Source organism: Serinus canaria, chromosome 6, assembly GCF_022539315.1.
Source record: "Serinus canaria isolate serCan28SL12 chromosome 6, serCan2020, whole genome shotgun sequence".
Classification (NCBI taxonomy): Eukaryota; Metazoa; Chordata; class Aves; order Passeriformes; family Fringillidae; genus Serinus; species Serinus canaria.
Genome location: NC_066320.1, coordinates 21,373,093 through 21,399,476, shown reverse-complemented (window position 1 = coordinate 21,399,476; position 26,384 = coordinate 21,373,093). Strand labels below are relative to the sequence as shown.

Below are 26,384 nucleotides of genomic sequence, written 5' to 3'. Positions count from 1 at the left end.
TGACACCCAAGTGCAGGCACGGAGGAGCAGGGGGCTGGCTTGGGGCTCAGCCCGCAGGAAGGCAGCGCAGCTTTCAAACGCGCTCCTTCTCCTGCTTGTTTTTCAATTGCATGGTGAGGATGTTAATGAGTGTCTGAGCTATGGCAGGCAAGCCCAGGGCATTTCAAACGTGGAAGAACTTCACAGAGAAATAATCTGCATAAAATCTGAGACGCCATTATTAAGAAGGAGGAAAAGAAAATGCAAGCAGAAAGCATCCTCTCTCAGCAGCCAAGAGTGGCAAGAGAAGAATGGCCCTACAGAGAAAAATTTATTCATTTGATCCATTATTTATATAAAGTGTTCTTTGTAAACCTGATTTCCCATCACCCTGGATGACAGCAGGGGGAAGACAGGAAAAGAAGAGGTCCAGCTTCATACTTCCAAGGGAAAGACAGCCTGTCTGGGCACCCTGTATCATGCAAGTATCCCAGAGGCTTTCGAGCCCTAGTGCCATGGGAGGCCAGTGCCGTCCCTGCAGGTGGGCAGCACCTGACCAAGCACCCCCACACTTAAGAGTAGTAGCTCTGGCCTTCTAAGCAGACATTTCCTTCTTTTTGAAGGTGGATAGGAGTCCTTGTTGTCCCAATGAAATTGCTTAAGCCACCATGCAAACCCACTAAAAATAAAAGCATTTAATGTGGTGTTTTCACATAACACACAGAAAGGCAACAGTCTGCAACAGTACTGACATAGCATATATAAATAAGGACAAAGATTAAAAATACTTTGGAAATGATAGACTCTGGGAACAGTTAGCGGCTGCTCTGGGAAGAAGCATCCTTATGAGTCATTGCACAGGGCAGACAAACGAGACACATCCAAGCATAACTAAAACTCTCCCGTGCCTGGGAGACAGCGAGAATGCAGCGGGACAGCAACAGCCAAGGTCCTAGGGGTGGAACCTGTCAGCCACACATGGTGAGCCCAGCACCACAGACTAAAGCCCAGGGCACTGAACCCCTCCCAGGACTGGAGACAGCACCCACTCCTTTGGCAAGTAAGGCATGTGACACATGCAGAAGGCCTGGCCAGTGCCCCATAGGTAACTTTTCTTAGAGCTGAACAAATCTCAGCTGTGCCAGAAGCCAGACAGAGCCCCTGAGCTAGAGCCATCAGTAAGGGGGACAGTGGAGACTTACATTTGTCTCATCTATATGGGAGCAGTGTATTTAATTTCAGGTACAAGACTGCCTTGCCAAGCAGTCACCCATAGAGAGGGATATGAGATATGCCAGGTAGGGACAATGGGGAGAGGAGGAATGAACAAATACTTCACCCAGCAATTGCCCCAATGCAACTAAGAGCAGAGATAGCAGGAGCAGACCCAGCTCTCCCTGCTGCCACTTGACCTTTGTCTGTGCCTCATCTCTGCTCAGAGGCAAAACTGAGGTTCCCAGGTCTCTGCTAACAGCAGGCTGCAGGGACAGGGCAGAAGTGCAGTCAGAAAAACATGGTGCCCTTTGGAGAAAAGCACACGGAGAGCTTCAGCCTCTGGAGGGAATGATTACAGACACATCCAAAAAGCACATACTACTGCCACAGCAAATAGCCTCTGCCCTTCCTCACAGCATCACCATCAGTCTGGTCCCTGAAGAACCACAGCTCGCTCTTTGCTGTGACAGAGGCTCCTAACACCAGCAACTCCCAGCTCACACATCTACAGTCCCCCAACCCCCTATATTTTCAAGGCTCCAGCTTGGGGTCAGACTGGGGACAAGCATCCCTGATAAAGTACCAAAAAACATCCTTTGTACTGAGCAGCACAAGGATTTGTATCTTAAAAAAAAACTTCACAATTAAAAAAAGTGACAAATTCCAGCTAAGTTGTGCAGGGCTCCAATGACCTGTTCTGACAGCTCCAGCCAATCAGACTGAACTCCCTGTTCATATCCTAGTCTTCACACCTCCTGCCACCAGTTGTTTCAGAAAGCTGTCAAGAGCAGAGCTGTAACTCCTGCTGGCTGCTGGTTCTTAAAGATTAGAAGACAAATATAATTGGATTCCAGAGATTATTTACTTTGCTGAGAAGGGCTGAGAAGTGTTTAGACGGTCCCCCAGCTGATTAAATCTTCATTTCACAGTAGCAACCCTGTGTGTATCCTACCTCAGAGTGCTTGCAGACAGGTTCTTGGCAAGACTGGCTTACTGGAGCGCTTTGGCTTAACGAGACCGCTGACACCGGCCAGCTGTGATTGGGGTTTATCCTGTATCTAGCATGTATGATATGTATGAGCATATCTCATTTCTGCAGCTCAGACCAAAGAGCTGAACCCAGCTTCAGCCCTTTCCCCCAGTTTAATGATTCATCAGCCAGTTGCCCTACCAGCCATCCACATATCTTGAGCCAAAGCCTTTGGCACCATTTGCAGCAGATCACAAATGGATGGAGCCCTCTCTCACCTCTCACACTGTTTTTCACGCACAGCCACAAGACTCTGCATGCCCCAGGCACCTTAACTTCCAAAGATTAGGCTGTTCTGCCCCAGACAACCTTTGCCAGCCTCCTGCTCTCCTCAGCTTAAGCCTCTCTGAGTGAACACAAAGCCAAGACACTCCTTGTTCAGAACTGTGCCACTGAAACAAGGCAGTGAGCAAGAGCTGCCTCCAGCTCAAGCTAAAATAGAGTTTATTGGGGAAGCTGCTTTCCCCTGGCCCAACTTGAAAAGATGGCATCCAGAGCCTTTCCTTCCAGGCCCATCCCTTACTCTGTACCATTCCTGCACTTCAGCCCTTTGGAAACAGCAGAGCAAAATGGAACCAAGAAGAAGCAGAGAAGGGAAAACTTCCAGAGGAGGACTGGAGGCAAGCTTGGATGTCAGGATGTGGGTAAGGATTACAGTCCATCATTCTCACTGCTAACAGGGGAAGGAAGCAAAAACAAGCCAAAGTGTTGAAAACTCGGAGCAGAAAAGCAAAAAAATACAGCCTAGCAACATTACGAGAAAGCTGGAAGTGCACAGAGGGCCCTGCAATGAACAGGGCTCTCCTTGTAAGCAAGCACTCCAGCTCTTCCCAGAGCCAGCAGGTCAGACATGCTGCACAAGTTTTGGTTAGATAGTGGTTTGCCCCATAGTAGAATGAAATATAATTTATATACAGAAACAAATCCCTGCAATCCTTGCAAAGGTCCAGTCTCAGGAGCGCTGCTGTGTTGGTGAGGGTTGCTGTGAGCCTGCAGCACTCCCCTCTCAGTGCAGCACATTTCCTGTTCACAGCTTGCGAGGCTGGGCAATCCCCACCCGTGCGTTGGCGCCAGGCGATTCACAGGGATGATGAATCCTTGGAAAGCAGGCGGGCTCGCATGCGTCTGCAGGATCCCTGCAGCAGAGAATGGGTGCAGTTGAATGCTTGAGACACAGAGTACCATGCAAAAAATGGCTGACATTCTCCCCCTGCAAGGACCCTTCCCTGGTGTCAGCCTCCATGCCTTTTGCTAAAGCTCGAGATGAGGCAGTGAGCAGAGAGGAACAAACACAGCAGTCGGTCTTGGGCTGCACCAACCTCTTGTCCCACTGCCACCCTGACAGGCTGTTAGCACTACCCTGAGCTGCCAGCTTCCCGCTGCTTCCTGCAACATCCAGCCTGCCAAGTCACAGGCAGAAGGGCTGTAAGACCCTTCAGGGTCTGGCTTCCAGCATGTCACCTGCCTGCAGCTCGGCACGGAGCAGACTGCTATGAGCTGGGCCACCACAGCTGTCCCAGAGCCTTGAGTGTGTGCTGTCACCTTGGCAGGTTTCAGCACACCAGGCTCCCTGTAGGAAGAGGAAAGGGGGGTAAGGGGAAGTGTCTCACCTCTTTCTGGCCCTCCAAAGACTTCAGCTTGGCCTGGGACATATGAGCTGGAGAGCCACACTTCTGTAACTGGACAAGAGAGGGCAATAGGAGTAGAAAGCTGGTGAATGAACTGGCATCCACAGCCTTCCCTGGGAGCAGCCTGTACCACCAAAGAGCATCTATCACCCAAATCCACTCTTGGTTTGTCTGGGCCAAGGGACAACCCTACTGCATACAGGCAGCAGGCTTTGTATAATCTGTGGAGGAGGATGAGAGAGAGGGAAGGGAGCACAAGACAATGCCCCAGAGCAGGACAAAGCCAGAGAGACAAAACCAGAGTAGAGGTCCAGTGCTGTGATCCCTGCTCTGATGCTGCCCTTGCCATCTGCTCTGTTCTCCTCAGAGCAGCTTCTCAGGACCTTATTTTATCATACAGAAGAAAATTGGAACTCTTCTCTTGAGCAGAGAACAGCTCCCCAGGGATTGCTGACGTTGCACTCACACTCCCCACACACTTCCCCACCAGCAGCTTCAGTGGTGCTGGGAGCAGCTCTTACCAGCTGGACGTTCTCTTTGCTGACCCGCACAGGCTCTGGTGTGGAATCCCTGCTCTTCCTCTCCAGGATAACTGGAGTTCCCAAAACTTTCCGCTGTTGTAAGAAGAAAGGGCTGTTGGCTAGTGCTTAAAGTGCAAAGTAAAAAAGAAAGGGAAGGAGCAGGATGCCTTGCTGGTAAGCAGTTGAATGCTGGGAAAGAAAAAAAGGAAGCCAAGCTGGGACAAAGATTGCAGAGCAGAACCACCTGAAATACCACACCACTAGGCTGAGCCTGCCTGGTTGTAAAGAGTTTGGGAGCTGACCTGAGGCCTGGCCAGGAGCCCAGCCTGTCAGAAGCAGGGACATCCTGCTGTAGGGCAGCCCATAATGTGCTAAAACCCGTGCTAACATGCTAGACTTCATGACCAGCTCTCTGTCAATCCTCATCTCATCTCAGGAAGCAATCAATTCTCCAGAAAGATGCATAGATCCTACAGCCATGTGTTTCAAGATAATTACACTTTACACTAACAGGGCTTTTTGTCACTCTGCTGCCTTTTCTGCCCCAGTGAATCTGTGTTGTTTGGCAGGCAATACTTTGAGGAGTCCCTACCCTTTGAAGGTCTCATTTAAGGCAGGGCAAGGCAGAAGCAAAAAGCAACATCAGAAATTCACAGCAGAGAGCAAGGGTCAGAGGGTGCTTTCACCTTAATGAGGCCGCTGAAGGAGCGCGAGCGGGTGCGTCGTGGTGCCGGGGATGTGGGCACATCAGAGCCAGGAGTCAGAGCAGTTGGATGCTTATTAAACTAGGAGGAAACACGAGGGCAGTATGTTAGCACAGTTATACCTGCCCCTTGCTGCTGCATGCTGCTCTACCTGCTGTCCTAAAACTCAGTTTCTCTCCTTCACCCCGTAAAATGGAGGAGCAGCTCAGTACTGCAGGAGGGAGAAAGCAGAGGAAGGCCACACCTTCCACCCAGGATTACAGGGAGTTTGGGTGCAAAGGTGCTTTGTGCTGGCTACCAGATTAACCAAAAGTGGCAGATGTTGGGAGCAGAAAGAATTCTGGCTGGGCAGCAGCTGGAGGCTGGCAGCCACGACTGGTGCTGACCCTTTTGACCAGTCTGTCTGGTGCAGCAAGTTGTCTGAGACCAAGAGGAGACCAGTTTGTCCACTCTCTGCAGGCAACAGGGGAAGAAACTTTTCCCTTCCTGAGGGAGGAAGCTCAACAAGGCCATGATCAGGACTGGGAACTGCTGGCTAGCAAGTCCTTAGCTTGAAAAACAGAGCTCAAAAGTGCTGCTTAGTACCGCAACATCCAGGACACCTCCTCCTCCTGTCTTCTTACAGCACTGCCCCTTACACAGCCCAGAACCCACTTTCCCCAGCCTGCCCAGGATTAGAAGAAACTCTCAAGAAGGCCCTGTCTTTAGCCCTGTGCCCAGGACAAGCTGACAAGCACACCCCAAGATATCTTTCCTCCCCACAGTACCTGCCGGATAAGCTTCTTCTTCTTTGCAGAGTCAGGCATATTGTGGACGTGGAGGAAGAGCTCCTTCAGTGCCTCCTCCGTGCGCTGCTGGGTCTCCTCCTGATGGCAAGAGTCCAGCCGGCTTCGCTTCTGAGACTTGAGGGGCTGCAGCTCCTTGGAGCCAGAAGACGTCAGCAAATCCAGGTCATCCTGGGAGAGCGGAGACAGGAGTCGCTTGCCATGCTTTAATCCCAATGAGCCACCCATCTGAGCCAGCCCAGGAGAGTCTCGTGAGCTGCCTCAACCCCGGTGAAAGCACAGGACTGTGTTTTCCCTACCCCTCTGCAGCAGCACTGCACCAGCAGGCCCCGTGCCAGGAAGAGGTGACAGCACTACAAAGGTGACCCCATTGCTTCTTCCCTCCCCTCCCAGATGCAAGCTGCAGAAGCCCTTCCAGGCTTGAGAAGGGTCAGTGCAGCTCCTTGCCATGCATCTTCTCTCTTCTGCAGCTATGTGAGGCAGGGAAGCATTTGCTGGCAAGACACAAATGTTGTCCCAGTGGCAGCAAGTAGCCTTTATCTCAGCACTTCTGCCAAGCATCCTGGCCATGGCAGCAGGCATGTCCGTCTGTTTGGAAGGCACAGCCCTGCAAAGGAGCAGGTGCTGCATGTACTGGGCACAGGGAGCAGGTTTGCTGCTAAACAGGGGCTCGTAGCTTTCTTTCCCTGTGCTTTTGATTAACAGATGCTTCAACTCTGTCCAATTTCCCTAATGCAGCCGCCTGCACTACCACACCATATGCTTCTCTTGCTCTTGCCCTCTGACAGATCCTCTTTCATGACTTGGTTTGTTTTCAGCTTCTATCACTCACAAAGATCCATTCACAGCACCACAGCCTCTGCCCTTTCATGGAGGGCAGGCAGCACTGGCTGGCCTTACCTTTGATGTGTGGGCTCTGGATCCCAGATAGTGCAGCCTGGCACACTCCCGGATGTACACCGGAGCCTGCGACCATGAGCAGAGAACAGGCCAAATGTATGTTTAACATCTTTGGTCTTGGGGCAGCAGCGGCTCCAGCAAGAGCTGCTTTTCAACCATACAACACAAGCCACTTGTATCACGACAGCCATTCTGGGCAAACAAAGCCATGGAATTTCATGTCCCCTCCCTGTTCACAGTATCATTTACATGCAGACATTCAGCACAAGTGGAACTCAGAGAAGGGAAAAGTTCCTGTGGAACCCTACTCTAAGTAATTGCCCCACTTCTGAGCTGGCCAAACTGGGGCCAGACAAAGAAGGTAGAAGGGGAACTCTCCACGGGAGGACTCTGCAGTGAGCAAATGCCTCCAGGGACCAGGAAGGCCCTGAGAAGTCGATACTGTCTGTTGTAGAAACATTTCCTTGGAGGAACAGTTGAAAGTCCCACACTCCTGACTGTCCTACCCAGCACCCTCCTCAGAGCTGGACAGTGCCTGTTACAGCAGTGGGCTGATGACCATTTGCAGAGAAATTCCCAACAAAACAACTCAGTGTATCAGGTATTCTGCTCTTGGCACCCCTCAGGCAGGACAAATCTCTTCCATTTCCTTATCCTGACAGAACCCGAGTGCAGCCCGGTGTGTACCTGCCCTCGGAGCCAGGTTTCCTGCCGGGCAGCAGGTGCTGCTGTCCAGCAGAGGGGAGTGTTACACTGCACCGTGCTGCTGACCTGCCCGGGCAAAGCCACCTCCAGCACTGCCTGCCCAGCAAAGACCTCCTCCCTAGTCACTATTGGAATGGTTTCTTGTACAAAGTCTCCTTCTCCTACTGCAGAAGAGAGCCCACAGAATACACACTCAGCATGTGGGATCTGTCTGGACAAGGGGCAGTCTCCTGGTGATGGAGGCGGGAGAGCAGGATGCCAAAGAACATGTACCTTGAAGAGTTTCTGAGAATGTTTGATCATGAAGGTCACTCCATTGTTTAGCTTTGTGATATTTTCCTGAAGGTCATTTGCTGTCACCTGGCAAGGGGACACAGCCATCCATTAGAAGGGGAGGAGGAGGGGTCTCTTCTGGGACACAGACACACACAGTGCCACAGCAGGAGATCTACTCTGAGATGAGAGGCAGGCAGGGCTTATAGCCCACAGCAGAGCTCACAGAGCCAAAGCTGCTCTGAGAGGAGAATCAGATAACTCTGAGACAAAACAGCTCACCAGCAGCATAAGAAACCTTGAAGAGAGATCTGCAAGGTTTTTCTGGAGCTGACATTCTAAGAAGAAGCATTACGGTGCTGTGCTTTCAATTTTACTGAAAAAGAAGATGCATAAGTTGCAAATGAGACGCATGGCAGGTCTGGGCTGAACACTGGGACTGAGTCCTGCCAGGAGGCTCCCACCTCTCCATCACAGCCTCCAGCCCTCACATCATTGTGTCAGTACTCAACCTTCTCATACCTATGTTTTCCCCCTGCCAAGCCTTTCCGTTTTACCTTGCAATATCCCACCCACAGACACTGAGGCATTGCTCACATTTCTGGGCCACAGGATGTGGGGTGCAAACATGAGGGCAAGGTTGTGAGCAGACATCTTGTTCTTGTCCTGCTTCTTGGCAGTCTGGTAGAGCAAGTCCAGCAGCAGTTTGAGCAGACTGCGGTTGGGAGCGGGAAGGATCAGAAACAGCAGCTGGAGGGCTTCGATTTGGCGCTCTTTGTCTGGAGTGCTGGTCTTATTCCCCTTCTCATCAAAAAGCGTCAAGTCTGCCAAATCACAAGGCAAAACGTGAAGGACACACATTACCTTCCCTCAGAGCAGTCTGCTGCAACTGCTTATCCTTTCCTCCTCATATACAGATCTCCTACAAACCCCTGCACAGCTCTTGGCCCTCCATCTCTCTTCCCCTCAGTTCCCAAGCTCCCCACTTGATGTGTTAATCTATGCTACTCCTCCCACAGAACAACAGAGCTGCTAAGAGCTGTGATGGCTTGAAGGCAAGATGGAGGAAGTTCACATAAGGTAGTTCAATAACATTTATTAAATACATAGAAACCACAACTTGCTCAGAATCCCGGACATAAAACAGATGGAGACCTAGGTTATCACTGTGGGCTTTACCACTGTGGTATCTGAGAGAAGATTGGTCTAGACAGACTTGGTCTGATTCATTAATCAGCTCCTGTCTTTCCACCACCAGGGTGAGGTGGTAGGAAGATTCCTTCTAAGGATGCCTTTGAGGAATACACTTCACAGCCTAGCATGCTTTCTAGGCCAGTTCCAGTCCTTCTGCTCATCCCTGCCTCTTGCTGTCCACTCACCTGCAATTTTGAGGTGGGCATGGAAGTGCTTGTGTGTCAGCAGCGGCTCCGGTAATTCACCCAGGAACATCTTAAGTAGGGTGGCCACATCATTGGAATGAAACTCCCCAGAGTCCAGGTCAATATCAGTACCACTGTTCAGAGCATCCTTTAGGATCTGTTGCCTGATGCTGTTGCCTGGCACTCGAAACAAGCCTTCTGCTCTTAGATCTGCTCAGCAGAGGGGAGAAAAAAGGGCACTGAATAATCAGAGGTTGATTTCCCACCTTCTTACTAAAGCAGTTCCTTCCTCTTTCCAGAGCTTGACAGCAAACCACAGTGAACTGCACTCAAAGACATGACTTCAAGCTGTCTCCCATCAATACAGAAAGTCCTTGTACAGAGGGAAACAGACCAACATATCTGCTAGGTGATTCTGGGGAACAGTTGCCCAGTGCAATCCCAAACTCCTGCTGCTGGAGAGCTCAGAGCTTGTCACTCTGTCTGCACCAGAGACCTGAGGTGGGCCAGACAGATAGCCATGGGGATAGGAAGACAGCAAACAGAGGCACTTACTCTTGTGCAGATACTCGATTAGCTGGGAAACCTGTGCAATGCCTTCTTCTGTCAGCGGCGAGCCAAACACCACCCCCTTCTCTGCAGAACAGGAGACAACGTGTTCAGGCAGCTCAGAACCCAACAGCCACAGAAATTAATGCTCCCCAAAGAGCAGGATTTCGACATGCAAAGAGCAGTGCCCCAAAATGTTAAGGGTGAAGGTCACAAGGACCCTTACAGATGTGAGATATCACAAACACTCCAAAATAAGTCACTTCATCTCACCATGCTGTACTCACATGGGCTTCATCATCCTTGCTTCTTACCTCACTTTAATTACAGCTTTTATCAGCTAAAGCAAATATTCTCTAGCCCTTGAAGAAAAAACAACGCCAGAAGAGATGCTTCAGTTTAAAATGGCATAGAATCTGCAAGCCCAGACCTTACAAAAACAGCAAAGTAGGAAAAGCAGATATAAGAGCCTGGACAGCCCTGGTGCCTGCCACACTGGCACACTCCACAGCATGAAAGAAATGCCCAGATTAATCCTCACTGTGGCTTGACATGAAGTGGAGCAGAAAGAAGAGTTGCAGCTCTGAGTTTATGGAAGAGGCAAACAAGCACTACTGGGGGGAGCAGACATATTCTGACTGGCTCACACTAGCTTCCTTTTCAGGAGTGGGTAAAACATGGAATTTCCTCATCCCAGTGAATCTCTCTTCCATGTCAGCTGCCCTGGTCTGAGTAAAGTATGAAAGCTGAACAAGGCAGAAGGAGAGTAGCAAAGCAATACGCTGGGCTCCTCTCTTGAAGTCTGTTCCCATCTCATGGGATTGAGATTGGGGATGAGCTGCAGCTCCAGAACTCCAGTAAATAACAGAGGTTACAGTCCCAGAAGATGGAAACAATTGAGCTGAAAGGAAAGGGATCACTGCAGGGAAGGAAACATTAGATGAGAAATCCATTTAACTGAATGGCATTTGTTGAACCAATGTAGAATAGTCTTCTTGTCCATAAAACAACTTCCCAGGTGAGACAGTGATTATCCAGAAGGACAGTGTTTTCTAATAAATGCAACCTTGCTACTGAATGGATTTTTCTGTCAAACACACACAGCCAGTATGATCTGTCCCTCAGAAGGTGGAGACAACTCCCAGAGACTTCAGTGGCAGCAACCAGAACTCTGGGCACCACACTTCTTCCCTCAGATGGGTATAGGTTTGGATTGGAGACAAGATACTGCAGAGACTGTACCACAACATACTGACTGGGACTGAGAACTGGAACCAGGTACAGAGCTGGTTTGTCCTGCCCTGGTACTTAGGCTTCAAAGAGACAACAGATATAAGAAAAGAATATTCCTCCCTTCTCCATGGCCAGACTGCCAGGAACATATGTCACTTCTGAGGGCAGGCTGGACATTTGCACCATTTGCACTGAAGGTTTCCCTCCTTACTGCTACAGCTGATAGCCCAGTAACCCAAGCAATGCGTTGGCTGGTCTGATAAAAGTTACTTCCACCACAAACTTTCTCTTGCTTTTTTTTCCCCCCTCATATCTCATTTTGATTTTACTTGCTTTTGGTCTCTTGTACTACAGATCTTACTGCTCTGTGGTGTTGATGCTCACAGCATGTGAGGGAGACCTGGTTAACCCTCTGCACTTCTCTAGCAGCCATCCTGTGTAACTAAATTTATTCCGCCTGAAGATTGTTCTGCTTTCTTCCAGGACTTCTGAAATACATGGTAAGCCACCAGGAACTCCAGCCTCCTGTTAAATCAAGAACTTTCTGACCTCACTCTGATAAAGCCCATGCTTCAGCTCTGCAAGAGAAAGGAGGGCAATGCGAGCTCTTGATTCACACGAAAGATCTGAAAGGTTTGAGTGCAAAGGGAGAGAATGATCGGCAAAAGATTCTTGTCCTTGAAGAAAACTAAACTCATTAGACATTCAACAGATAGAATCAACAGTGGCCAGGAATAGAAGAGGAAAATACATCTTCTTGAGACATGCAGGGCCTGACAAATTCGATTTAGTTTTGAAGTCAGAAGCCGGTATCTGAATGAGAATTTGATTCTCAAAGAAACTTGAAAGACGTGTCTGGAGAATGGATGCTGCATTACAAAGGCTTAGATGTTATTTTACAATTGCTTCTGAAACTAAGCAGCAGCATGAGACTGAGTTTCCTGATGCTCAAAGAAGTTGTAAGCATTTGCAGTTTGATCAGCTCTGAGCTCCATGGTCCTTGGCCTCTGGCTTTGAAGAAATAAAACTTGTTTGTTGTAGCTGGTCTATAACATGAAGAAAAACAAATGATGGCTCCAAGATGAAACACACAGTACATGAAACTGATTTTCACTGTAGGCACAAACCTCTTTTTCTCAGACTTTGGCCAAGGAGTTCACAGACAGTGCCTGTCGATGCTGGGAGACACTGCTGTTGCAGCCTGGGAGTGCAGCCAGCAGACTTGGAAACATCTGCTAGCTGTAGTGACACACGGCCATGGAGACACGAATGGGGGAAGGCAGAGCTCTTGGGGAAGAGAGTTAGCAGGAGACGTCAGCTCTGATAAGAGCAGCGCTCCCAACAGAATACAGATAATTTAATAAAAAAATTGAGCTGGAGAAGGCTCACCAGCCCCTGCTGGAGGTTTTGACAACATGGGGGTTTCCATACAAACTAAGAAAACATTTTCTATTTGGTTACTCACTCACTTTCATTTGTCAAGTGGCAAGTGCTTGAATTTAAGGTGTCTGCTACTCTCCGGGAAGAGGGAGAAGAAATAACAGGTATGACCACAGTCTAACTGCAGTTTAGGGGCAGCACAAAGATCTGTTATTGTGGAGCAGCAGAGTAAGTCATGGCAATATAAAGTAGTTCTCATCTAAGCATGATAAAGCACTTGAAGTCTTTTATTTTCCTAAGGTGAGTATATGTACCAGGATTCTTGATGGATCAGAGAGAAGTGGAGGGCTCAAACTGCCACCAAAAAATTCTGCCTGATCAGTGGGGCTGCAAAGCTTTTCCTTATGAAACACAGTGGAGGAATAGACTTGGTAAAATCAGAAACACTTAGAGAAATTATGTAATGGTTGAAGACAGAAAAAAGCTGTAGTCAAACTATGCCATAGCAATAGCTCCCTTCTCTGAGATACTAGCAATAGCAGAACTGCTCACAGGAAGGGGAAGACTAATCAGAAGTGTTCAACCTCAGGCTGCCAACATCTGAAGGCAGCTCACAGCTTCTCTGCCAGCAGCCAGCCAGTCTAAGCTGGGAAACCAGAGCTGAGGAGGAATGTGAGGGGCTCAGATGGAGGCTGCTTCTGCCTGGATGAGTGAGAAGGTTTAACTGAACTTCTCAGGAAAACCAGGCTCTCCTTGAGTGTGGCCAAAGGTGGGAGAAGACACAAAGACACACCTAGAACACCCTTTTAGTTTCAACAAAACAGAGTGGTAAATGCCAGCCATTGAAGAGAAAAGGATCTGAACACAACCACACTCAAAAGAAGACTTCTGTGAAGGGCCTGGGGCTAATGTTTCACAACCAAGACAGCTGAACTTGAGAAAAGATACAATAGTCAGTTTAGCAGAAGAAAACTCCAGTGGAATGCTTGTCTTAGGGAGAAAGATAAATATGTCACCTCCCTGAGTTGAAACTGGGCTTCTTCAGTCAGTCTGCAGAGCTTTGTCACTGACTCCCCTGGGATGTGGATCAGAGCAGCACTAGCATTTGGATGGAAGATACTTACAGATTTCTGAGCTGCACAGTGGGCAGCTGACCCACTGAGGCCAGCCTGACACGCACCACAGCAATAATCCCAGAACAGGGGGAACTCTTCCCAAAGTGCAGGGCATTTCCAGGATCAATTTCCTGGTCTGTTTTACTCCTTTCTACAAGCGGCATCCCCAGAGATTATGAAGCCATAGTATTTAGACTTCCACAAGTTCAAAACTACGGGCTGAAACTTTTGTAAACTCAGTGTAACAAATGGTGACAGCATCACTGCAAAGGTGGGCACCAGATTTCGTGCCACCCATACTCACCCTTGCGCTTCAGAGACATCAGAGAACGGAAAAATCCAGAAGCTGTGCTGTTTGCCCCGGGCAGCTTTGGGTCCTCCTCTCCCATTAGCTGGGCCAGCTCTGCCCCAGGCAAATCAATGAGCCTGGTGATGTTGCTGACAACCAGCTCTGTGAACACCTCTGGTTTTTCATGGCGCAGTTTTTCCACAAAGAAGTCGGGATTGAAGATGATCGGCTGGCTGCGGAGGGAGGAGTCATTGCAGATGACAAAATTGCAGATGGCATCACTGAAAAAAGGGGAAGAGGAAAAAAACACAGTAATTCCTCATCACTGTGGTTTTCACAACCAGCTGGTCTGCCCTGAAGGAGACATCTGCTGACACAGGAGCTACCAGTCTACACCAACAGCACTGTCTGACTTTGGTGAGTGTTCAGCACAGCACGGTTACATTTCCCTATGGAGCAGAATAATTTCTGGACTGTTTGTATAACACAGCCTAAGACTAGCACTCCACAGTGTGATGATGACATGGGCAACACCCAATGAAAACTACATCTACATCTTTACAACTTGTTTCACTGTATCTACATCATACTAGCTCTAGCAGAGATGACACCCAATATTTTACATTAACTTATTACTTTAAGTCATAAATAAGTTTGGTTTTACCTCCCTTCCTCCCCAGAAATTCACTCCCAGTGGCCCAAAAGTCTGAAAAACAATCTAAATTTTTTCATGGCCAGCTTACACTCATCAGTTCCTATTGCCATTCTATCATATCTACCTTTCTATCAACAAATAGATAGTTCCCACGTCCTGGGACTTTGTTTTTAAGGTCATACTTGTGCAATAACACTGAACCCTCAGTTTTGCTGTGGGTGTGGTCAAATGCTCCCAGGTGACATGCTGCCAACCCTTTGGTTACTGTTCTCTGCCAGTTCCTCACTCTGAGTCTGGAGCAAGTGAGGACTCATTGTCATGAGCCATGCAAGATCAGTCCTTGAGGAACCCCTACTAACTTTTCATCTAGATCATCCTTTTCAGCTCATTCAGTTCTTATCTCTTTGTCATCCTTTTATGCCCTTTGTCCGCCCTCCCTATTCTCTACTGACACCTACTTTCTTCATTTCATAGCTTCTCCTGTGGCATGGGAAAAGGGATGCACCCGAGACACTGCTCTAAGAGTTATCTCAAACAGGTACATAACCCTACCAGAGGATAGGTACATTTACCATGTAAAAAATCAAATCAAAGAGTTACCAAAGAGATATCTCATGTTAATCAGCACTCTTAATGCTCATACTTAACTTTTATCCCAATTTCCGTCTACCTCTAGGTCTTCCATTACTGTCTTCCCACCACTGTTCCAAACATTTTCATGTTTTTTAAGTAAAGAAACACAGGCTAGAGTTGTCCATCTTCTTCCTCCACTCTTTTACTTAAAGGTGAGGATTAGTGTCATTATTCTCCAGTCATGAGCTACTATCCTGATTTCATACTCAGCTATAAAATGACAGCCTGGCTCAGGGAATGGGTGTGCCAGTTCTTCCAGGGCTCTGGGAGGAGGATGCCTACCCACCCAGCTTGCACATATCGTGTGTTCAGCCTGTGACATTCCCCAATCTTTCAATCATTCTTTAGCTCTTATACAATACTTTCCATTTTTTCTACATCCACCCTCAGCTGTGAGCTCTCACTGGACACCATTTTCCAAGGGCAGCTGCCAAGTGCACAGTTAATAGGGATGCTGTTCTTATGTACCAGGGTTCACTTCAGTCCCTTAGATGCAGATGCAGGGCAGCAAGTGCTCTGCTGAACACTCCTAAGCCCATAAAGGCTTTCTCTTCAAAACAGGCTTTTCTAGAGAAGACTGAAGTACCCTGATCTTCTTCTCCTCCCTGCTGAAGGGTAGAGGCCATGCCACTGTGTTCAGGCCATGCTGGGCATCCCTGCTCACTGCTCAACACAGCTGCCACCAAAAGCATCTGCACCCCCCTGAACCTCACATCCACTGACTCAAGAAACAGAGCACTTCGCTGCTAGTTCAGAGACCTCAGCAGCTTCCTGTTCTGATGTAAACTGACAGTAGCTCACGACAGGAGGACATCAAAGCACTTACTGCCAAGTTACCTGAACTCCAGCCCACCTCCACACATTATCTGTGAACCCAACAGTTATCTCAGCTACTGTATGTTTTTGACCTGAAAGACTATCTCCAGGATTTCCAGGATGCCTGATCAGCATAACAGAACAGAAGCTGGGACTTGGGCTCCACAAGAAGAAAGATACTTGCTGAAACAAGAGGAAATGAGGCTCTCAGCAATTCTTGCATCGTGAGAATCCGTAGCAAACCCCCTCCCCTTTACTGCTCTCCATGGGTGCCAAAGACGCCCTTCAAGAGGATGGAGAGGAAGAAGGTCTGCAAGGCAGACTGCAAGGCAATCTGCCAGGTCATCTAAAATTTTAGAAAGCCCTTAAAGGCTCCCAGCTGCCTGGCTCAGTGGCCTAGCAAGCACACTGCTGACTCCAAATGGGGGCCATATTTTGCTGAGCACCTCCCAGCCAGTTTTTCAGCAGTTTGCTATCTGCAATAAATCAAGACCAAAATGCAACAATTCGGTATCAGCTGCCAAAAAGCAACTAACAGTTAATCTGATCATATTCGCATTTCATTGCATAGGGCTACAATGCACAAACAAGTGCCAGCTCTGCCCATAATGTGGAGCAAGCCCTTTGCTTGAAACCCATGACAACTCATTCTGTGGCAATACAGATCCTGAGAAGGGTTAATAGCAAGTGTATAGGCCCAGTGACCCTGCCTGCAATGATCCGTGCACTGTTATTCACTCACTAGCAGTTTTGTTTCCCCACAGAGAAGATATGCAAATACTTTGAAGCAGTTACATCAAGCATCACAGATTATCTCTTCCCTCTGACAATTAGATTCACAGAAAGAAAATTAAACAATTTTGTCAACTAGCACTGACTGATATGACTTCTCTGCATAGCCTGTGTTAGAAGTTGCACAAAGTCCAACAACATTTAATGCAAAAATAAATAGAAAAAAGTAAATTTCTTACATGAGTGCTGAGAGCTTTTGAAGAGGCATTAGGAAGCAGAGACAGGGAAAAGAACTTGCTCCTTGTTTCCAGCAACAAAAGAAACCTGCCTGTCCCAGCACAGCCTATGCAAATTCCACGCATGCTACGAGACACAAGGGCGCATTATTGGGTCTGAAAGGCCCCCTTGGCACACACTGGGCATCAGCCTTCACACAGGGACAAAACAGAAAAGAAAAGCTGGACAAATTGATTCATGTCTCTTGCCAAAGGCTGCATTGCTGGAGTTTAACAGCAAATAATTCCTACATAGAAACCAGGGTTTTGAATCAGGACCAGCGTGGTATTAAGTGCTTTCCACCTGTATCCAAGAGGAATCCACAAAATAGTTCCAAGTCTACCCTGTGTTTATCATGAGTAAAGCCATGCAAACACATTCCCAACAGCATCCAAGCACAACTGATGTTACAGCACTGGCAGGACAATAGCCAAGTCCCTTAACTGAACAACCCCGTGTCCAGAAACCTTGCTAGAAACTCTCTCTGCGCCTGCCTTTCACACTTTCAGATCCTTTCAAAGACAAAGCACATAGATCAGCCCCTCAGGGCTGGAAACAGCACCTGGCCATTGCTCCTTGCTACTATTACTGTGCCACCTTGTGCCGTTCATCCACTTCAGGATTCCTGTTCCACGTTTCTCTGGATTCCTGTCCAGTTTCCCTGCCTGCTGCAGCTGGGACCAGCCTTGTATACCCTTATTGTGATATGGCACTTCAATGAGCTACTTAATTTTGAAAGGTCACTTTATTAGCAGCTCTTCCTTACACAGAAAATTTGCTTTTGTATCATTATTGCTAATCAAAATGGAAATGTGAAGCAAGCCCCTATTTCTGAGCAAAGATAAAGCCCCCACTGGCTTTACACACAATAACCCTGCCAATCCTCACTGCTGCACACACCATAACCTTCAGAAAGAGCCATGTGCCCCATCTGCTGTTTTCGTGTTAAAAAAGAGAGATGGATGTACTCTACCTACACTCACAGTTTATACAACAGCAGCAAAGAGGAGACAAACATGTATTCATGGATTTTATTGCGGTTTTTTTTTTGCCTTGATTGCAATTACAGAGTTATATTTTCTATATGCTGTGATCTCAGATTGCTTTACGACACGTCAAAAGACAATAAAGTAAAGGAATAAATAGCTTCCTCTCCAGTCTCATGAATATAATCAAATCCCAATGAATAATAAAACCTTGTTCTAATAGGGTTGTGATTAAGACAGCAGATTAAAAAAAATGGGTCCTATATTGTGCTGAGATTCTTGCCATTCTAGTATCCTTCAGAGGCAAAGCCTGTGATCCCAGCCAAGTCACAAAGAAAGCTGTCTGTCACACACAACGTTTTTGCTTCAGGCATGACAGCCCCATCATTTCATGGGGAGTGGATGGTGCAGGAGGTCAAAATCATGATGGATCAATTAATCCCTAAGGTAACTAGATCCAGGCCAGGGAAATGCCTTGGAAACTAGGACAAAAATGAGACTTTAACTACCAAAACCTGGTGATCAAACCTGCGGTGCAAGAGTTCTGCAAACAGGCAGATTACTTCACGTGGCAGCAAGCTTGCATTCAGATAGGTGAGATGGAGCTGTTGTAGTGGCTTTCACAGGTCTGATATTGGTCTAAATCCACACATGTGACAGAAGAAAGGTTCAAGAAGCATGAAGTAGAGCATAAGGAGAACAGAAGGCAAGAAAGGAAGAGAAGGAAGAGGTACCTTTGGGGCAAGGCATCAGCCGTGTTTATCTAGCTGGGAAAGTGGATACACTGATGGTTAAAGATTTCAGAGGAGCCTTGTGTGTCTAATTCAGTGGACAAAATCCATCTCCAAAAAATCCAAAGTGTGCCATTTTGCACACTTTGTATGTCATCACCAAGGCCCTATGCTTTAGACACACCACAGCAAAGTTTTACCATATAGGAGTGAAAGGATTAAAGAGCTTTGGAAAGTAAGGCAGATATTAGGAGAAAATCTCCCTCTATAATAACAACATCTTTAGATTATAGGAAAGAGCCAAACTGGTACCAAATACTAAGAGCAGAGTGATAAATCTGCAGTGCTGAAGAACACAAAACATGAACAATTCTCGGCTGGCTAAGCACAAAGGGACATAGGACAGATGCACACAGGCTCAGATTTCCCCAGGGAGGAAGAAGTAGCATTGTCTCCTGTGCTCTGCCAGAGTAAGGAATCAATTAATGAGGATGTCTGAAGACAGTATTTCCAGAGCCAGATAGGAGCCACCCCAGATTTTGCAAAGAGATGAAAGAACCATAGTGGAATTATATGGAATAATTTTAAGAACAAAAGAACTAGAAGACAAATTATTTTCTAGATTAAAAAAGAATTTAAAAATAAGAGTAGTCTAATGGGAACAGACTGCAGAGCCATTAGAAGAGACTTCACAGTTAAAGTTGCTTTGAGGGCTGTACTTCAGACTGACATTCTTGTAAGATGGTGTAACAAAGATCACATTCAGGCCTCACACTTGGCACCCTAAGTCTTCATAGGATGACTGATAAGCCTCTGAAAAATGTCAAGAAAAACACACAGTAATTTTTGCCCAGGGTTATACTCATAAGGTCTTCAGGGGCAGAGTCCTTTTGTGATGAGTACACGGTGCACAGCACAGTGAGTGCCAGTTCTTGCCTACTGTCTCTAGCCTTGACACAAGTAAGCCTTATGATACATCAGTGTCTTTTTAATTTTTGCTTTGCTTTCTTCACATTTAAATAGCTTACACAGAGTGATTCAGCCTTCTGACTATGAGAACCAGATAATAATGTACAATTTAAATGGCAAGGAGCTGGCTAAGAAAGCTGCTGTTATGTGATGGTGGCCTGCGCTCAACAATCTGGAACTACTGCAACTCCTGGCCACCTTTTGGAAACCAGGTATATTGGTTATCCATGTCACTGCTATCATCTGCAAATTCATATTCTGTGCCAGTAAACAGCTCAGAGTAGATCTTGCCAACACTGGCTATACATCTGTGACATGAACCTGGAGGAGATGGACCTATCTGAAAAGATAAAAGGGTTGGGAGGGGTGGGGGTCTGTGCTTTGGAAGAAAATGAAAATGCAATATATTACCGGCGTCAAAGAAAACAGCAGTGGCAAGACAGCTTGATATATGTGAAACATCAATAAATTTGCATTTCAGCATGAAATTTCTCAAGTTTGACCTGAGTGAATTCTTTGTGATATTTTTAATAATAGCCACTGGAATATTTTAAAGTCAATCAAGCAGTACTTCAATCAGCCATCACAACATCAGAGCATCCAGATGCCTTCTAGTGCTAGGAGGGAAGGAACCAAGGGGAGCCTTAGAGAGAGCTGCACATTCACTGCGTTGCTCCTCATCAAGTCTCCTTCCCAGTGCCACCATCCCAGGTCCGGGTGCTCCCACATTCTGTGAGGGCTCAGCTGACTACCCAAGAACCTGTAAAAAATGCAAAAGGCAGCTACCACCAGAAATCCAGTAATTTTACATTAAAGATCTGCAGGCTCACATGTCTGCCTTAAGATGAGATTAACACAGTCGAACAGTGTTAAATAGGAATGCTGCTCTGATTCTCATGACTGTCAATGCATTTGTGTCTCTATTTTAATATAAACTCCTACTGGGAGCAGCAATAGAAGAAGAGCCTTAGATCCAATCCTGATTTCGCTGAAACCAGCACCAAAAATGAATCTTTTTAGATGGCAGCAGCTGCCTCCTCTCGTTACTGATGTGCTCACTTTTATCACTGTGGCATTGGGAACCTCGGTCACAGCTGGGGACTCCGCTGTGCTCTGTGCTGTACAAACAGAACAAAGGCAATACCCTGTCTTTAGAGGGCTGATAGCTAAATCTGAAATGAATGCTGCAGGGACAGAAAAGAGAAGGAATCCCAAGAGAAGAGGCAGCACTATCAGTCAGCATGACTGATATAACTGAACTCTGCCAGCTTTTCTGTAGACACTATTAAAAAGGAGGGCGAGGAAGGACAGGAAAATAATCAGGTCACACTGCAGACATTTAGAAGAAATCCAGCTTTTGCACATGGGGTGACATGGGACTGAGCATAAAGGAGCTGGTTTGAAAGCTATCAGGCAGGGATGGCTGGGACATGGGGCTGAGGAGGCAAGAGCTGAGCCCCATGCACTGGCTGGGAGCTGCTGGTGAGGCAGAGACAGGCCAGCAGGGACAGGGAGCTGGAGAAGCTTGGCAGTGCCACGGGGCACCGTGTGGCACATCCAGACCCTCACTGCAGGGTGGGACACAGCCTGAGGAAGCCCCACAGCCCTTTCCCAACAAACATGTCTGCTGGTGGGTACTTTCAAGTTGCCAATAATGATAGCATTCTCTTGCTCTTCTCATTTTAAACTGTCTTTATCCTCTTTATTTCCCCATGCTGAGTGTTCTGGATGGAAGCCACTAACAGGCATGGCCCAGTCCTACCTATACCTCCTTGGCCTCTAGAAATCCAAAATTGCTGCATGCACCTCTGATTGTCACCATTACTCTTGAAGGTGAGTCTTAGGGCATCCTTCAGAGGGAGGATGGAGTTCCGAGACCAGCAGACACACCATCTAGATGCTTCTCAGCCCAGTAGCTCCAAGCTAGTGTCCAGGTCAGAGCAGAACTACCATTTATAAACAGCAACCCATAACAATCAGGTTTACTTCTGACACAAAAAATCAAGCAATGACACAAAAACAACACAGCAAAGTTAATAAGCTATTGTAGCAGCCAGTCTGGGAACTCAGAGCAACCCAGCAAGGCAGGACAGATGTTCTCCTAAACCCTCCCACAGGATGATACCCAAAACTGGTAGCACCAGCTGGTGCACAGAACACATTTGGGAATCCCATGCCACCATCAGTTGGTAGACTGGTGCTTGAGCAAAGCACCACAATTTGAGCATAGTGTGCTGCAGCACTCACAGGTTTGCTTGACTGCTGTTGCTTTTTTCTGCACTGAGAGGACACTGAGATCTGGGTCAGGACTCACAGCCAGCTCCTCACAGTACTGTTGGTGAGGTTTGGTAGTCACAGCCTGGCAAATACAGATGACGAAGGTATCCAGGAATCACAGCTCTTGCTTTTGTTCACTACACTTCTGTAATTCCACAACGCTCCAGAGGTGCAGTGAAGAAGCTGCATTCTCGCATCTGGGTTTTGTATCACAGTGGTGTTTGCAAAGGATGATAGCACATCAAATCCCTCCTCATCAGCAATCCTCTGCAGACACCACTGAGTATGTCAGAGGCCACATCCCTTGCTCCAGATGTGTAAACTCTTATGAGCTGGAATTGTGATGAGGAACACCTGGATACGTGCCAGCATTTAAATAAGCTGGTGACATCTGGTCAGGGCTGCGGAGCACACAGATAAACAGGCTGGGCCCGCCACAGAGCAGCACAGCATGCAGCACCAGAGAGACAGAGATACACAAAGCAGCCCAATTAACCCACCAAACTGAGCAGGATGGGGGCCTAGGGCTTTTGAAGGGGATCTGGGCAGGCTAGGATGTCAAAAACTGGAATACGGTACACAGACCCCAGAATTCAGATGACAATAACCTGTAGTGTCACTTTATGCAATTCTGGTGAGATACAGCTTCTCTTCACATCCTGCCTGACAGTTCATCTCTGTCTGGCTCAACTCTGCTTCACTGCAGAGCCCAGGGAACAGTGATATATTTACACATGCTCCAGGGGCCACTCAAGGGAATGCAGAGTGGCATGTGCGTGAGGAGAGCTCCAGGAACCCCCAAGAGCTTGTGAGGATGTTCCCTAAAAGGCTTCCTGCTCTCCAAGGCACAGAGCCACAGCATGCTTGTCTCCTGCTATAAGACAGCTTGCAAGCAGGACTGTAGGAATGCCCATATGGAAGTCCCAAACCATAAAGCTACGTTTCAACCTTGAGTATGAGCTCCAGAAAAACAAAAAGGAAAACTAATGCCATTTCCCCTGAGAAATTCCTGCCTCTGAAAATCAGAGCTGCCACATTACAGCTCAAGAAGAAAGGATGTTTTGGCTGGAGTCCAAATTATTAGAGCTTTATAGGCCAAAAGCAAACACATTAAAAGTTCCTGTAAGCCAGCTGGCAGGCAATTATTAAGCAGCTTATCACATTCCCCACTATCTATGGTTTCTGAAAATAAAATTTATGAGGAAACTCTAGATGGTTTAATTGCAATTACCTAGTGTAGAGGTGAGAAAGGCCAGGAGTCAAGGAATGAGGGTTTTGCACTTTGGAGAAAAGGGCCCAGACACCACGGTAAGTGTAATGCATTACCAGGATGAGAGGTCAGGGACACACCAGACCTGTGAAGCTTTGAAAAACTTCATCCTATTTATCCCAGCAAGCAGCCACATTTTCTCTCGCTTCTCTGCCCATGCTGACTCCAAGCCCCCTGTGACCTGGGGACACAGGAACCCATGGTGTCAGTCCCTAGGATCACAGTGCAGCTTTGGTAACAGCCTGCACAGCAGCAGCAGCACAGCGGGGCTGTGCCTGAACCCAGCAGAGCACAGGGCAAGGAAAGGGCCTCGGCTCCCTGCTCCTGCCTCCAGCTGGAGGGCAAGTGGAAATGAGATCCTACAGAACCAGAAAGGCCCAAAACAACTGGCAAATATAAGGGCTCAGCTGTGACAAGGAGCCCAACCCAACACTCAGAGGGACAGTATTTCCAAGATGGACTTGACTTCAGTGCAACCATTTGACATTAGCCAACATTTCCATGCTGTCCCATCTCCTTCCCATCTGTTCATGTCACTTATTAAATCAACACACACTGAGGACTTTTGACCTTTAGGACAAGGCATTTGATTCCCAGCAGCGTCTAGAACTCAGTGCTTCAGTTTCAGACTGAGCTAAATGCCCAGGCACCTTTAAAGGAGTGATAACGAAGCTCTGTGACATTTTCATAGGCATGTAAATGTGCACACAGCAACAAGGCAATGACCAGGCTGGCAAGGAGGCCCAGAGGCTGCTTTGGGCTATGTGGGAAGCAATGCTCCCCCTTCACCCAAACAGACAATAAACTGAAGGGTAGCAGAACAAGGATCCTGTTGTCAAAGCCCATCCCACCCTGGATGGGAACAGGACAGGGTGTTACATGCAAACATATAAAAATACTGCAAACACAACATGGCCTTGAGTTCGGTTCAGATGCATACCTCACAGGACTTGGACTGAGTATGGGGTCAAACACAAGTCTAGGTCTCGAAAATTCTCATGAGGGCTGTGGAAAAGGGAATGTGTGAATGAGATTGTCCCCAGCTCCCAGGCTTTCTTCAGAGAAAAGCAGCCATGTGTTCAGACTTGGCTTTAACTCTGAAATCAACCATTTTTTCTGCCTGACCCTCAGCAAGTCACTTTGATTTTTTGCCATCAAGTCATGTTTACAGTGAACATTTTCCTATTTCCAGTAAAACACAGATGGCAACTGTGTCTCCTTTCATAACCTGTTTACGATGTCAGCTCTTGATGTCCAGTTGTGCAGTGCCACTCTATCAAGCCATTTTAGCAAGATGCTTTATGGCTTTTCCCAGCTTCTTCCAGCCCCATTGCTTTTTCCCTTCCACTCACCCCACCCCTGCCATATCAAATGGCTGACACGAGTGCCTGGCAAAGTGTTTAGGCACTGCTTGAGTCGGACATTAAATGCATTCATTAAACAGACATATGCTTCTCTTTTGAAATTGAGCACTATAGCACAGTGCAGTCTTCATTCTCAGTTATGAAGAACCAGGCAGAGGTTAGAGAGACCACAAAGAGAAGAGAAACCCACACAAATCATCTTTTGTCATGTTCAGTAATATTTGGTAAGGAGTTTAGGACAACCAGCTTTTAATTCCAGTCTTTAAGTCAGCATGCTATAATACCACACACACAGCATGCAAGCTTTACTAGCTAACTTGCACTTCTCTCCAGATGAGAGGAAATGGGGGCAAAAGCATAAAAAAAAAAAAAAGAAGCAGGCTTTGTGGCCTGTGTGGTGATAGACCAGCAAAGCAAGAGCTCGATTTTCTAGCGCTACCTGTGGGTGACAGGCAATGCTGGAGGAAAACTTGTACTTCAGGCTTTGCATTAACAGAATTGCTTTTGGAGGGTGGGGGATAAAGAGCAGGAGAATATATCCTAAGGACAGCTGCCAACATAGAAAAAAAAATAAATCTAGTAATTTAGGCTGATCCAGGCCATGTTACAAATTCTTTATCCAAAAGGGCATAAAGAATCATTTACGTATCAGCTATACTAAGCATACACATCCCTTTACCATGTCCAGTATTTTAGGCATTCCCTGCCCAAACAGGCTAAAATGAGCACCATCTCTTCACCCCTCCTTCCAGGGCAATATTGTGCCCCAGCCCAGGCACCACACCAGTGCCCCCAAATAAGCAGAGCAAATGCCATCGGGATGGGTCCCAATCAGCAGTGAGCAGGATGGCACCACTGAGAATCAGGCTGAGTAGGAGGCATCAGCCCTCTTATAAATAACTGTATTTATTTATCCATAAGAATTATCATTCAACGGATACTCAGTTTTCAGCTACACACCACACATCCAGGGTGAATAAAAAAACAGAGGGGGAAAAAAAAAAAAGATACTGCAGCCTTTTAACAGTCATCCGACACGACACTGCTGTAGGGAGGTGCTCATGCAGTCCTTGCTGTTTTATTGCAGCAGTAACAGAATGGTGATGCATACAGAAGTGTGAGCTAAAGGTGGATTACGTGAAGCTGACATCGCCTGGGTGCTTGGAACGCCAGAATAACGCGGTAGAGCGGACAAAGCAACGGAAAAGGAGAAGGAGGGCTGAATGCGAAGCAAGTCCGTATAGTGCCATCACCCTACCAAACCCCGCAACTGCCAAGCGCTCGGCGCGGGCTCTGCGGCGGCGGGAGCAGCGAGCCGGCCCGGCGGGGCCCGCAGCAGAGGGGCCGGGCAGAGCCGCACGGCGGGCACGGTGCCCCGCCACCCCCCGGGAACACGCCGTGCGCGGGGCGGGCGCTGGGGCGGCATCTGTCCCCGCAGAGGAGCGGGCGGCGCTTCCCCGCAATGCAGCACCGGGACGCTGCGGGGAGCGCTCCCCGCCGCACAGCCCGCGGGCACACGAGCACCGCGGGCACACAGGGTCCTACCGCCACCCCCGCGGGACCACTTGGCGGCTCGGCCGAGCTCCGGAGCCGCCGGAACAGAGTCCGACAGCTCCGTTAAGGTGCCGGGGCACCGGCGGGCGGCGCGGCAGCTGGGACGGCGCGGCTTGCACGGGCAGCGCCTCAATGGACGGGCTGAGGCGCACAGACCGGCGCCTGCCCCCCGGCTGGTGAGGGATGCCCGACCCGTAAAACGGCGGCGAGAGGCCAAGGGGAGCGCGCCGCCGGAACGGGGCGAGGGGATGCCCGGGTCCCGCTCCTACCTGCCGCCGCCGGACGCCGGTGCTCCCGCCGCCATCTCATACCTGCCGCTCCGCCTGCCCATTGGCCCGCCGCACCACCCCCTCGGCCCCGCCCCGTCCGCGCTACGACACGCCATTGGCTGCCGCCGGCACCGCCGCGTCGCTATTGGCCGGTTTGAACGGGCAAC

General features: G+C 48.1%; 1 protein-coding gene across 1 annotated transcript; it reads right to left on the bottom strand.

Moving 5' to 3' along the window:
• Nucleotides 1-654: 654 nt before the first annotated feature.
• Nucleotides 655-26,287, bottom strand: ARHGAP19 (Rho GTPase activating protein 19). Its single transcript, XM_030241383.2, has 12 exons — nt 26,218-26,287; nt 13,701-13,966; nt 9,675-9,755; nt 9,120-9,329; nt 8,338-8,564; nt 7,741-7,827; nt 6,763-6,828; nt 5,845-6,033; nt 5,060-5,158; nt 4,374-4,466; nt 3,835-3,903; nt 655-3,360 (listed from the first exon to the last, which is right to left on the bottom strand). The coding sequence occupies exons 1-12, from the start codon at nt 26,277-26,279 to the stop codon at nt 3,304-3,306; spliced, it is 1,506 nt and encodes a 501-aa protein (XP_030097243.1). The 5' UTR covers nt 26,280-26,287; the 3' UTR covers nt 655-3,303.
• Nucleotides 26,288-26,384: the final 97 nt, after the last annotated feature.

What these genes read in the sequence shown, in the direction of transcription:
- ARHGAP19 (XM_030241383.2), bottom strand. Translation starts at nt 26,279, where the DNA reads ATGGGCAGGCGGAGCGGCAGGTATGAGATGGCGGCGGGAGCACCGGCG. An exon ending in GATGTCTCTGAAGCGCAAGG is followed by an intron (nt 9,756 to 13,700) that starts GTGAGTATGGGT and finishes CCTGTTCTGCAG; the next exon opens with AGAAGGGGGTGGTGTTTGGC. An exon ending in TGCCCACCTCAAAATTGCAG is followed by an intron (nt 8,565 to 9,119) that starts GTGAGTGGACAG and finishes GTGATTTGGCAG; the next exon opens with ACTTGACGCTTTTTGATGAG.